The sequence below is a fragment of the Oratosquilla oratoria genome, chromosome 24 (genome assembly GCF_046742065.1).
Source record: "Oratosquilla oratoria isolate Oo_2021 chromosome 24, ASM4674206v1, whole genome shotgun sequence".
Classification (NCBI taxonomy): domain Eukaryota; kingdom Metazoa; phylum Arthropoda; class Malacostraca; order Stomatopoda; family Squillidae; genus Oratosquilla; species Oratosquilla oratoria.
In genome coordinates, this window is record NC_134800.1 from 21,481,472 (window position 1) to 21,494,885 (window position 13,414).

The following is a 13,414-nucleotide window of genomic DNA, read 5'->3' on the forward strand; positions in this document are numbered from 1 at the left end:
GATGATTATTCACTGTTCTATAATGGCAGAACAGAAGGCGATTTTGTTCATCTGAAGTTCAGATTCCCACCTGGATGAGGTCCTACCATCAGCTGCATGCATGGAATCACCTCTGTTCAACAATCTATTTGTTCTGTGTCACTTTGTTGAAGGGGTTGGTCCGCTACAGGTCGTGGGCTGGTCTTGAAATGGCGGGCCCGGCCGCCCCCCCTCCCTCTCCCTCCCCCCTCTCTCTCTCTCTCTTTCTCTCTCTCTCTCTTTCTCTCTTTTTTCTCTCTTTTTCTCCCTTTTTTTCTCTCATTCTCTCGTTCTCTCTCATTCTCTCTCTCATTCTCTCTCATTCTCTCTCTCATTCTCTCTCTTTCTCTCTCTCTCTCTCTCTCTCTCTCTAATTCTCTCTCTCTCTCTCTCTCTCTCTCTCTCTCTCTCTCTCTCTCTCTCTCTCTCTCTTTTTCTCTTTTCTCTCTCTTTCTCCCTTTTTTTCTCTCATTCTCTCGTTCTCTCTCTCATTCTCTCTCTCTCTCTCTCTCTCTCTCTCTCTCTCTCTCTCTCTCTCTCTCTCTCTCTCTCTCTCTCTCTCTCTCTCTCTCTCTCTCATTCTCTCATTCTCTCATTCTCTCTCTCTCATTCTCTCTCTCATTCTCTCTCTCTCTCTCTCTCTCTCTCTCTCTCTCTCTCTCTCTCTCTCTCTCTCTCTCTCTCTCTCTCTCTTTTAGCAGAGATAATCCTCATCCATCCAAAGTTTAGCTTGGTCGTGCCATAAGATTATTGGTAGTATTTGTTGTTGTTGTTTGTCCTTTATTAAATGAGGTGGCGAGGGAATGGTGAAGACGGGCGAGAAAGAATTGGGTATGAATGCAGAGACACAGGAGGTGAAGAGGTAGAAGGAGAGTGGGAGACGTTAAAAGAGGCAGTGAGAGAGTTCGCTCAGGAAGTGTGAGGTATGAAAAGGGGTGATGGGCGTGGGGAAGAACAGACTAGTGGAGTGAAGAATTAGATGAGACATGGAGGGGAAAGATAAAGAAACATGAACTGGGGTTGGAGATTAAACGAACGAAAGGATAGAGTAGCTCATGAGGTATTGGTATGAAATGAGAAAGTGGCAGTGTTGTTGCTGTTGTTGTTGTTATAGGCTGGAATTTACCAGCGATTCTATCCGTGTAGACGTCCGCTCAGCTGCCTTGTTGTCTTGTATATCATATGCGGCACACTGTAAGCGGGATATGAAGACTGGATATCTGAGGATTTTAAAGCTAAAATCTTTTGGGAGCAGTCAGTGAATTTATAAGCCAAACGACGGTGGGAGGGGGTTAAGAAAAAGAAAGAAATACAGTCAACGTAAGAAGACAAAGTTATGGAAAGGTGAGGAGAAAGTGTTTCCAGGAGTTGCTCTCGGTGTGGGTCATGCTGGGGAAGTGGAAATACCGACACTGGAACCTGCTGGAACAAGAAGCAGAAGGAGAACAAAGAGGGCACAAGTCAGTAAAAAAAAAAAAAAAAAAAGTGGAGAATGTAGTGGCAGAGTTAGAATGTGATAGAAGTAGTGGGACTTGATGAAGTGAGAGTTATGATTAAAAAAAGGGGGGAAAGACAGCGAGGAAATGGTTATTGAGGGTACGTCTTATGTATTGTGAGAGAAAGTGCCCAAAGACTGGAAGAGAGCTGGCAGGGTGCTAAGGGGAAAGGTTGCAAGTCCTAATGCAAGAGCCACAGATGCATTGACCTTTTAAGCGTCCCAGGTAGTGTACTTTTTATAACAGGGTTACATTACAAAAGATAATGGGAGAAGCATAGGAGGGGAACAGTTTTCTTGAAGTATGGGATCGTGTAGGTCAAGCTATCACATTTAGACAACTCAGTGCCAAGACATATGGGGAAGGGAAGCAGTTACATCTATATTTTGTGGATCTGGGGAAAGCGTATGATAGAGTAGGTCGGAAGGGAATTTGAGGAATCGTAAGATTGAATGGGGGTGAAGAAAGTACGCAAGGTGCTTGAGGTTAATGCTGGTTTGAGGCAAGGGCAGGTAATGTCTTTATAACTGTGTAATCTGTATTTGAATGGGGGTGATGAAAGGGGTGAACACAATATTTATGAATCGGGGGTGGGGAATGGGCAAGAGTGGATATTTACCATACGCGGATGATACAGTTTTGCTAGCAGAGACCGATGAGAATTTGAGGAATTTAGTGAGTAAATACTTGGGTGTAGTGTGCTGGAGGAGGTAACTGAAGGTCTATGTAACAAAGAATAAGGTTATGGGCGTATCCAAAAGCGGAAGACAATAGGTTGATTGACAAACAAGAGTTGTATAGGGAGAGGCCAACACTGAAAAGGACCGGAGAACGTGTAAGTGATTTTTATATATTTATTATTATTATTATTATTGTTGTTATTATCATCATTATCATCATTATTATCGTTATTATTATTTATTTATTATTTATCATTTATTATTTATCATCATTTAGTGTTTATCATTTAATATTTATTATTTATTAATTATTTTTTATTATTATTATTAGATAGATAGATAGACCGTACAAAGGGACTACTGATGGAGTAGCGTGGGCTCCCGGGCGTCCCGAGGGACATTCTCGGGGTCGAGGCAGAGCCCAATTCAAGGCTTGTTAGGGATCACGTCGCGGAGCGGAAGCCAAGTCCTTGTGAGCCTTGAGCACAAGGATGGTACAAACGTACATACGAACATAAACATGTAAATGCACAAGTGCACTGTGTGTGTGTGTGTGTGTGTGTGTGTATGTGTGTGTGTGTGTGTGTGTGTGTGTGTGTGTGTGTGTGTGTGTGTGTGTGTGTGTGTGTGTGTGAAAGAGAGAGTACGTGCGTTTGTGTGTGTATACGTGCGCTCACGTAGTAGTGGATTGCAAGGCGAAGCTTATTCTTATACTGTCCCTTGTCGCAGTATACTTTCATTACACTAATTTTGAGACACTTATCACAATTTACGGACTTGCATACTTTGGACGCGTGCTTGTGTGTGTGTGTGTGTGTGTGTGTGTGTGTGTGTGTGTGTGTGTTTATCTAATTGTAATATACAGGAAAGGAATTAAGCTCGTAGGGTCCTGTTTCTTGTTCTCCATGTATATTCCCTAGCTTTAAATTTATTTATGTTTCCAGCTTGGGCTGTATCGTATAGGCTATTGTAGGAGGTTGTGTATCTGCACGGAAAACATATTTCCTTACGTCCTTAGACATGTATTTTTTCAGTTTGTTCCCATGACCTCGTAATGCCTTCCCGTCCGTTCTCATTTTGGTGCCTCTCTTCAATCACGTGTGTGTGTGTGTGTGTGTGTGTGTGTGTGTGTGTGTGTGTGTGTGAGAGAGAGAGAGAGAGAGAGAGAGAGAGAGAGAGAGATAGAGAGAGAGAGATAGAGAGAGAGAGATAGAGAGAGAGTGAGAGTGTGTGAGAGTGATCGAGAAAACAGGCATAAGGTTTGGACAGTCTCAATTGCATCGGACTTGAGGTCCTGACCTCACCCGAATCAAATCTTCTGGCAGCAGCCACATCAAACTGGTGTCATCATAACAAACGGGATAACGTAACTAGAAAACAATCGTAATTTGCATTAAAGTAACGGGAAACATTATTTGGTGTGCCTACGAGAAAGCACGCCGCATTGGTCGTAGGCTTGAAGCTTTTTGAGCGGACATCCAATTTTGCAAGAAAGTACTCAGGTGTTGAGCATTCTTCGGAAACCTGCCTCGTGTTTGGTTGATACCGAAGGACGTTTGTCTTTGTCCCTTCGATACTTTGACGACCTTTGTATATTTTATTCTGATGAAACCCAGAAGGGTATTCGAGTCAGATTCAGGTTAGTGAAAGGATGCAGTGAATGGTCAATGTTTCGGAGAATCGTGCTGTGCTGGGAGGGGGGGGGGCTTCCTGCTGCTTCGGTGACGCACCTGTGGAATACCCACGAGTGACGACTTCTGGAAGTGATCGCATCCGGTCCCTCCTCCCCCCCCACCTTCCCCCCACCTTCCCCCACTCCCCCGGTTAATCTCCGAGATCATCCCACGAAAGTGTTGGAATGGTTCGCGGGTGGAGCACTTTGCAAAGATGGGATCTTCCTTTTCCTCCCCACCTTCTTTTCACAATTTTTCTTTCGGCCCCTCTCTACCTCCTCCTCCTCCTCCTCCTCCTCCTCCTCCTCCTCCTCCTCCTCCTCCTCCTCCTCCTCCACTTCCCCTCCTCCTCCTCCTCCTCCACTTCCCCTCCTCCTCCTCCTCCTCTTCCCCTCCTCCTCCTCTTCCCCTCCTCCACCCTCTCCCCCTCCTCCTTCCCCTCCCCCTCCCCTCCTCCCCCTCCCCTCCTCCCCCTCCCCCTCCCCCTCCTCCTCCCCTCCTCCTCCTCCTCCTCCTCCTCCTCCTCCTCCTCCTCCTCCTCCTCCTCCTCCTCCTTTCTTCTGCTTTCTCCTCCTCGAGAGTCGAGATGCGCTCTATCCCTGAGGCAGCGAGGGCTTTCAAGGTCGCCGCGTAGCATGACTCATATGTCGTCGGGTCTATGGGAGTGCCGAATGTCGAGCAATCGCGAATTGTGTCACAAGTTTCGCGTGTTTGAATCCTGTCAGATGGATTTGAAAATAACGAAAAATAAATTATAGTAACAACAACAATAACAAATGATAATGATAATAAAATTATAACGACAACAACAACAACAATTGATCATGATAATGATAATGGTAATGATAACGAATACGGTTTCTTTCGAAAGGAAAGGCTCAACCCGTCTGTACCCAAGGATGAGGTATATCAAATTGTCTGACGTCAGCCAGAACAGAATCTTTTTAAAGGAGAACTTTGTACCTTTGCCGGTTAACCCACGGGAGAGCTGGGGAGAGGGGGTGGGGGTCAACCATAGACCAGAATAGAGTCGTTTGGCTTTAGCTGGAGCGGAGCCTTTAAAGTAACAAGAACGAGACACACAAGAACCTGTGTGAGCTGCGGCCGAAGCCGTCATGTGTTCCGACAGCCAGGGCAAGGGTCAGTCACCGCTGACAGTTAGGGATCGTTCCGGGTCACAGTGTGCCACACAGTGAGAGAACTTTTGTGGAAAAAAAAAAAAAAGAAAGAAGATCCTGCAGGTCATGGCCCCGTTGTCAAGGGAGTACCTGGGGACTCTTGCCCTGAGCGAGTCTCATTAGACGAACCCACAGCGACCTCAAGGGGCGGACAGAAGCCGCAGATCACGTGACCACCACGTCCTCCCCACCCCCCAACCTCCCTTATCCTCCCTTCAAAAGCCAATTTCCCCCTATCGCCCCATAGCTTGTTAACGTCCGCGTGTATTCCTTTGTTTTCTCCCTTTTTTTCTGTTGCTGTTTTTCATGCGCCTCTTTAGTGTCCGTGTGTAGCTCCCCCTTCCTCCCTCTCCTCTTTGATGTGTCTTCGACCTCCATTCGTAACACCTCCTCATTGTCTTCCCCGCCTTCAGCTTTAGTCGAGTTCGACCTAGTGAGTTGGACTCCCTCCTACACACGCGCGGCGGCCAGCGAGGAACTCGCTGCCGCAGACCTTCTCGACCTTTCCTCCCCCTTCGGTAGGCCCTATTGACCTTTGGTGCCACCCCCTCGCCCCCCACCCCCATTCGCCCTCCCTCCATGTAACGAAAGACCCCTCCTCCCTTTTAAAGATGGAGTAACTTGCCTCCATACCCATGTGAGCCTGGACCACTCCTGTTTACTTCCCGATGACCTGTGGTTGGCCAACCTCCTCTTTATCTTTCTCAGACTCCTGCTCTTATTTTTTTTTTATCCCATTCCCCACTTCCTCCTCCTCCCCCCCCTTCCCCTTCTCTACCTCCTTCTTCCTCCTTCTCCCCTCCTTTCCCCTCCTTCCCCCTCCTTCCCCCTCCTCCTCCTCCCCTCCTCCTCCTCCTCCTCCCCTCCTCCTCCTCCCCTCCTCCTCCTCCTCCCCTCCTCCTCCTCCCCTCCTCCTCCTCCTCCCCTCCTCCTCCCCTCCTCCTCCTCCTCCCCCTCCCCCCTCCTTCCCCTTCACTACCCCCTTCCTCCATCTCCTCCTCCTCCACTTCTCCCAGAATCTTCCAGCGTGTTTGTGCGTGTATGTGTGCGCGCGCGTGTGTATGTGTACGTGTGTCTGCACGTGCGTGCGTTCTTGTGTGTTTACCTAATTGTAGTATACAGGAATATAACAACGCTCGTTGGGTCGTGTCTCCTATCAAATGTATCATACATAGCCTCAAATCTTGTGCTTGTGTGATTAATCATGGTCTTGGATCACGTGTTGGACTCGTGATCGACAGTTATTAACCTCCCGGATGAGAGCTCAGAGCTCGTATGACCGATCCATGACCTTACACGCACACACACACCCAACTCCCCGCCCACGAGAGTTGGAGTAACAACCCGCAGCGCAGCGATACTGAAATTATTTCAGTCCTGGATAGGATTCGAACCTTGACCGCCGTCGTGGCAGGCGAGAACTCTAACCACTGCGCCACGAGGTTGTGTTATTTGTGTGTGTGGTGTGTGTGTGTGTGTGTGTGTGTGTGTGTATGTATGTATGTATGTATGTATGTACATACATATACCAAAGGCTTTTTACCCCCTTATAAGGGAGGTAGTCAAAAAACAAAGGCATAAAAACCACTCCCATCCATTCCATCCCCTACACACTCCACTCCCCTACACCCTCTTCCCTCCCTCGTATCTTGGCACCTCCTGGATGACGGGTCATCCCAGTGTGTGTATGTAAACCTTATAATCGTAGTGAACCTGGTACTACTGAGAATGCGCCTCTTCCTTCTGTGAGGAGGTATAAAGAATGAGATTGAATTAGCTCCTTCCTCCCGACTCTCTCTCTCTCTCTCTCTCTCTCTCTCTCTCTCTCTCTCTCTCTCTCTCTCTTTTGCCATCTCTCCCTCCCCACCCCCTCCATCTCTTCCTTTCACCTTCCTTCCCTCCCCCCTATGCCATCCGTTTACTTCTTTTCCTTCGTGGATAACCACGTCTCTACCTCTTGTTTCGATCCGTCTTTGTAGTCCTGTTTTCTATCTTTGCATTCTTTGTTCCTCTTTTATTCAGAGTTCTTCCTTTGGTGCCTCCTCCGTCTTCCCCCTCCACCGCCGCCCTTCGTTGTTCGCATTCTCACAACTACCCATGATGACCACCACTTTTCTCGTCCTCCTCTCCTTCCTCCCCCTTCCCCTTCTGGCCTCCCCTCCTCCCCCACTACCCCTTCATCTCTCCCTGGGCTACGGAGTACCCCGATTGGTATGCCCACCCATGCCTCGAGTCAGGCAGATGGCTGGGGCGCTGTGGGATTTGTGCTGGTGCCTCTCTTGTGTCTCATCTTGTGTGTTGTGTCTCTGTGTGACGTCAAGAGTTGACGCGAGACAAGACGCTAGCTGCTTCGTAGCCCGAGGGTGGGGCGTAGTCATTTTTATTCCCTGTATACTTGGTGCACTATACCTAGCGTGACTAAGTACCTGTTCTGTGCCTGCGAGTCATGCTCAATAACGGTCAGTCCTCAGTGAGGTCACGATAATCTGGTCTCGGTAGCTCGCTCCTTGTCCCGTTAGGTCGAGTAAACATTCTATGTGGACGGAGAAACGAAATGCTACTTTAGGCATTCGCGTGTTTCTGTGCATTCCGTTTGTGGCGATGATAAACAGGAGAGAAATTTCCATATACAAGATGATCGACATGAGTGACCATATTTCCCTTTCCTGTATATCCCGTGGGAGTTAAGACGACATTACTTTGCATTTTCAAGGTTTTAGAAATTAGTTACTAGTAGATGCTTGTAGAACGCAAAGTGCCTTATATACACACAAAGCTATGACAAGCAGGTCCAAGAAGACATTGATATGGGCTGTTGAAGAAACAAGTGACAGCGAAGACGAACGCATAACCATCGAATGTAAGTCATAAGAGTTCCATTAGTGTTTACTTTTGTACTCTGGCCCCAGAAGAACTTAATTTCTTCCAGTTTTTCACACAAGTGAGGTGTAAAAGGGGGCGGGGTTCCCTCCTCCTCTTCTCTCTCCCCCTTCTCTTACTCTCAACCTCTCCCTCTTCCCTCCCCCTCCCCTTCCTTCTCTCCCCCCACCCTCCCCTCCCTTTCCTTTCCTTTCCTTTCCTTTCCTTTCCTTTTCCCTCCCTCCCCTTCCCTTTCCTTTCCTTTCCTTTCCTTTCCTTTGCCCTCCCTCCCCTTCTCTTCCTTTCCCTTCCCTTCCATCCCCTTAGCCCTTCCTTTTCATTCCTTTCCCTTTCCTTCCCTTCTCTCACGTTCCCTCCCTTTTCCTTCCCCTCCCTTTCCTTCCTCTCCCTTTCCTTCACCCTACCTGCCCTTCCCCTTCCTTTTCCTTCCCCCTTCCTTTTCCTTCCCCCTTCCTTCTCCTTCTCTTTCCTTCCCTTCCCTTCATTCTCTTTCTTTTCCCTTCCCTCCATTCTCTTTCTTTTCCCTTCCTGATTCTTATTCCTTTCCCTTCCCTCCCTTTTTCCTCTCCTTTCCCCTCTCTTCCCCCATCTTTCTTCCCTGTGGGACAAAGGGAAAAGAGAGGGAAGAGGATAGAGTAGGAAGGGGAGGGGAGTGAGAAAAGAAAAGAAGGGTGGGTAGAGAGGGAAGGGAGTGAGAGGGAGGAGGAGGAGAGGGAGGAGGGGAAGGAAGGAAGAGAGAGAGGAGGGGAAGGAAGGAAGAGAGAGAGGAGGGGAAGGAAGGAAGAGAGAGAGGAGGGGAAGGAAGGAAGAGAGGGAGGGGGTTAAGGGAACAAGAGAAAAGGAGGGGGAGGGGAGAGAGAGGAGATGGGGAAGAGGAGGAAGGCAGAGAGGAAGGGGAGGGAATGGTGGGAGATTCTTCTTGATTATCTGAATAATTTTGAGCCAAGGCTTAAGATTGATGTTTTACAGTATATTAAGGGTGTGGGGCATCATTTTATTAATGCTATAGGGGCAATATAACCTTTACAGTTGTAAAAACACTAATAAGCATTTGTATATTTTTTTCTTAATTCTTGGTACTTGGAGTGTAGTTATTGTTTGTTATGTCATGCCAAAATTAGAAAAAAATGAATGTCATCTTAGAAAGAATGACTTCTCTTTCAGATATTTTATTCAAAATATACACTGTGTTGTGGAGAGCTTCTTATTCTATTATGAAAGTTCCATACTTTATCTTTGAAGAAAGCTAATATTAATGTTGAAAGTAGGCTTCAGTCATAAAAGAATGTTGCATGATTGGTCTGTACATATGTCACTGAAGATCTAAGTGTATTGACTGTTGAAAATGCCTTTTGCATATAGAATTTTAGAATTTTGGGACAGTATATCATTAAGAGATAATATTGTAAATTATTACCTTTGGTAACTGTAAGAACATGTATCACACAAGATAGATATTGATTTTGATAAACTTAATGGACCTTTCTATTTTTTCAGTCAATACTATTGGTCGAGGTACAGTACATCGCAGAAGGTCCTCAGCCAGAAGTCACCGATGCCAGCCAGCCACAACCCTTGTACATACAACACGCAGAGGCTCAGATACCTATTTGGAAATATTACCTGATTTAACACAGGGTGAGGATTATTTTGTATTTACCTAGTGTTATGTAATTACATAGGATCAATAATGGCAGGAACCTACATGTTGTGGCTTTGGATGATGGAGAGCATAGCTGCCCATTTTCAAAACTCAAAACTCAAAAAACAAAACAAAAAAAAAAAAACAAAAAAAAACATCAAGAGGTGCAGATTGGAGGGGCCGACACTGTGCCTCCAGACTGGGCCCAAGGTCTCTCTATCAACTTTAACTGTATTTCTTACAGAGAGATCAGTAGGAGGGCATAAGGACCATTACCAGTCACTGTGGGGCTGAGGATATGAAATATACAGTAATCTCTCCCATATCCAAACCAATTGGGCCACAAGGAGTTCAGATTTGGAGATTATTTGGATACTCGCTCAAGCATTTTTTTAATCAATCAGTCATTTGCTCCAAGTCATGCAAGAGACCCATAGCTCACATGTAGGAAGCAGTGACCACTGAATTGGCATACTGTCATTTAAGAAAGAATATTTTGTTGTTGTCTGGGAAAGGCTAGGGTGAGGCAGTGTAAGACTTATCCAGTGTCTTGTGTAATGATTACATTCAGGGTAGTGTGTTTCTTTGGCCAGACCTGAACACAGTCACGTTAATGTGGATTTTGATTCTTTAAGTGTTACTAACAAAGGATTTTTGTAGGTGTTGATGAAGAGGAGACATGGGAGAAGCTGCAGGAGATCCGGAGTCAGGCTGTGTCAATGGAGGAGAAGAGACAATTGAAGAGACAGTTACAGGCAGCACCAACACTCAGGACCAGAGGACTAGCAGCTCTCAAGTTGTCAAGAAGAAAAATGGCTTCACAGGTAATGTATAATTATATAATTTTTTGTCTTCTTTAATCATGGACACCTTGGCAATTCACCTTTCCCAAAACATGGATAATGGTGGTAGGTAAATAAGAATATGAGTTGATTAAAGATAAGTGGTTTAGAAAACCCAAAACCAGGTTAAAACTGATTTACTTTATGCCACTGATGGGACCCCAGAAACTGCTAACAGGGATAGGGGTCCACTGTAATAATATTTTTCCAGAGCAAAATTGTATAATACATTAAAACAGATTTACTAATATGGCATGGTCAATTATCCTACTTACCCAAAAGCATATTGACCTATGTTTTAGCACTACAGTGGTCCTATAGTTGGTAGCATGACCTTTCAACTTCAAAAATCATGCTATCATCACCTTATTATAAAGATCATTGGGTAATGGCAGATGTTTATTTATTCATGTATTTAGTGGGAGGGCTTTTGTAGCCTGCATTTGTAAGAGGATTATGTATTTCTATGATTGATTTGGTATAGTAATTGTTGACGTCATTTAAAGGTAGTCCATCTATAAGAACATTTTATTTGTAATGACATACCAGCTTTTTCATTTGTTTACTTTTTTAGTGTCCTAAAATCCTCTCTCATATATATATATATATATATATATATATATATATATATATATATATATATATATATATATATATATATATATATATATATATATATATATATATATATATATTTATAAATATATATATGAGGGGATGGAGAGGGGGGTCACCGTATTAATGAAGGGGCCTTCCTGTGGATGTGCTGTCTCCTGCAACACTGCTTCTGACCCAGGGCAGTGGACAGGATGCAGGGATGACCCATCATCCAGGAGGTGCCAAGATGAGAGGGAGGGAGGAGGGTGGAGGGGAATGGAGTATGTAGAGTATGGAATGGGTGGGAGTGGTTTCTATTCCTTTTTCTTTTTGGCTACCCCCCATGTAAGGGGGAAAAAGCCTTTGGTATATGTATGTATGTATGTATTTATATATATTTATTTATTTATACATACCTCTGTTTCATGGCCTAACAGATGAAGAACCGTCTACGAGAAATTGTGTCCAAAGTAGAACTGTGGTATGGGAGCCTCCGCTATGTGGAAGGAAACTTTGGTACAGGCCTTGTGGCATTCTTCACCTTCATCAAGTGGCTTCTGTACCTCAATATCTTCACCTTCATCCTCATTGCCGTTTTCATTCTTGTGCCACAGATTGTCTTCAAACACCCAGAGGTAAGACTTTTATATTTGACAAAATATTGTTGCATGGGCTGCCTGGGTGTTGCAGATGAGCCACAAATGTGAGGTTGTCTGTGAGGGTGTTTGGAACATTCCTTTCCTCTCCCAAGACAGCCGATTACCCCTTTTTGTGATTAGAGCTCAGGAGGTTTGGAATGAATGTATTGGCTCTCTTTGAGGTGAGATTAGGCAGTGGTGAGATCAGTTGTGAGAGTTACACCTACTACTGGTCAGGGTGCAGCAATAGGACCTTCCTTGCAGGACTGGCTGTAGGCATATCTAGCTGACTATAGCACACTGTTACAGAGGTTTCTCCAGTTGATAGATTACAATAATGGTGAGGCTGAAATGCACCTTTTGCTTTACCTCTCTTATTGCAATATATGCTTCTACCAAGGCATGTGAACTTGAAGAGGAGATATTCCATTTCAAGCTTGATCTTATAGTTGATCAGTGATCTCTACAGTGTACACTTACTTGTTTTGGGTGATTTCAATGTGGTTGCAGTAACTGGCACCAGTAGAGCTGTTTATGAAGTATGTATTGGCTCCTATGGCTCTGGAACTAGAAGCATTAACATTTCTCTCTTGAATTTTGCAAAGTCCAGAAGGTTTAGGATTGCTGGTATCTGGTTCCAGACATGAAAGTCACACTGATGGGCTTTGGTATAGTAGTGGCAGAGGAGATCACATACAAGATTTACCAGAGTGCTGAGTTCTTTGGGATCAATCATAGTCTTGTGATCACAACACTGAAATTGCATATCAAGTTCAGGAGAACTCTTTGTTGTACTAAATCTGGATTTTTTTTTTTTGGGGGGGAAAAACTTAGGGATAATGCATGTGCCCAAGAACATGTAATAGCAATCTGTAATTGATTTGAAGTGTTTGGTACCCTTGTGGACCCTGGAGAAATGTGAAATACTTTCAAGCATATAACTGAAAGCTACATTTGAGAGTCATGTGTTGTTGCATGAGGAAAGCCATGCTGCCAGATTGGCTGGGGACCTGGGCTGATACAAGACTCAGAAATGGACTTGAGCTTTCATGAGAAGGGACAAGGAGAGATATGATAATGATATGGTTTAATGTCACACACTCTCCCCCTATCGGGAGGCTAGGACGGTGCCCCTCACGGAGGGCTTTGTAGCGTGGAATTTAATGAACCATGCCCTTTGTTCAACTTTGGTGGTGGCAGGATTTGAACCCCCCTCACCTCAACCTTCACCACAAGTAACGACGCCCTAACCCGCTCAGCCAGCGAGCTTCCTAAGAGAGATATACTATGGGAATAGCTGAGGATGTTGAGTGCCATTTGAATGTGAATGCCCCCAGGCCTGCTTACTGATTCGTAAAGAAACTCTGTTCTAAATCTGTGACCCTGGTGAGCATGTTCTGAACAGCTGATGGACAGTGAGTGTCATTAGTGGAGGGGCATAACTTCCTTGCTGAGTATTTTGAGTAGTTGCTCATGGATGACCTTGCAAGCAGCCAGCTTCCCTGAGCTGGTGTTCAGGTGTCAGTTGTTGGTTCACCAATAGATGAAACTGCATTCTTTGAGGGAGGTCAAAGAGGATGTAAGTTGAAGGGTGGAAAGGTGACTAGCATCTGTAACAGCATGGAGTTGTTGAAAGCTGGAGGGAGGGTTGAATGTGATGTTGTCTGCTGTTTGGCAGTCTGGTACCATTCCCTCTAACTGAAAAAAGGGTCAGATTATCCCTGTCTGGAAGGGGAAAGGCAACAGGCAGGATTATAATAACTGAGGTGT

General features: G+C 45.2%; 1 protein-coding gene across 5 annotated transcripts in view; it reads left to right on the plus strand.

Annotated features, from left to right (window-relative positions):
• LOC143038524 (transmembrane channel-like protein 7) overlaps nucleotides 1-13,414 on the plus strand; it is a 97,261-nt gene that overhangs the window by 66,851 nt on the left and 16,996 nt on the right. For 3 of the 5 annotated variants that reach the window (XM_076207823.1, XM_076207824.1, XM_076207826.1), the window contains exons 2-5: nucleotides 7,759-7,905; nucleotides 9,423-9,563; nucleotides 10,228-10,391; nucleotides 11,444-11,641. In XM_076207823.1, coding sequence (XP_076063938.1) covers nucleotides 7,824-7,905; nucleotides 9,423-9,563; nucleotides 10,228-10,391; nucleotides 11,444-11,641 — 585 coding nt within the window. In that variant the 5' untranslated portion in view covers nucleotides 7,759-7,823. Of the gene's footprint in view, nucleotides 1-6,988; nucleotides 7,906-9,422; nucleotides 9,564-10,227; nucleotides 10,392-11,443; nucleotides 11,642-13,414 lie in introns of those variants that run through there. The other 2 variants (XM_076207825.1, XM_076207822.1) reach the window with 2 other exon arrangements.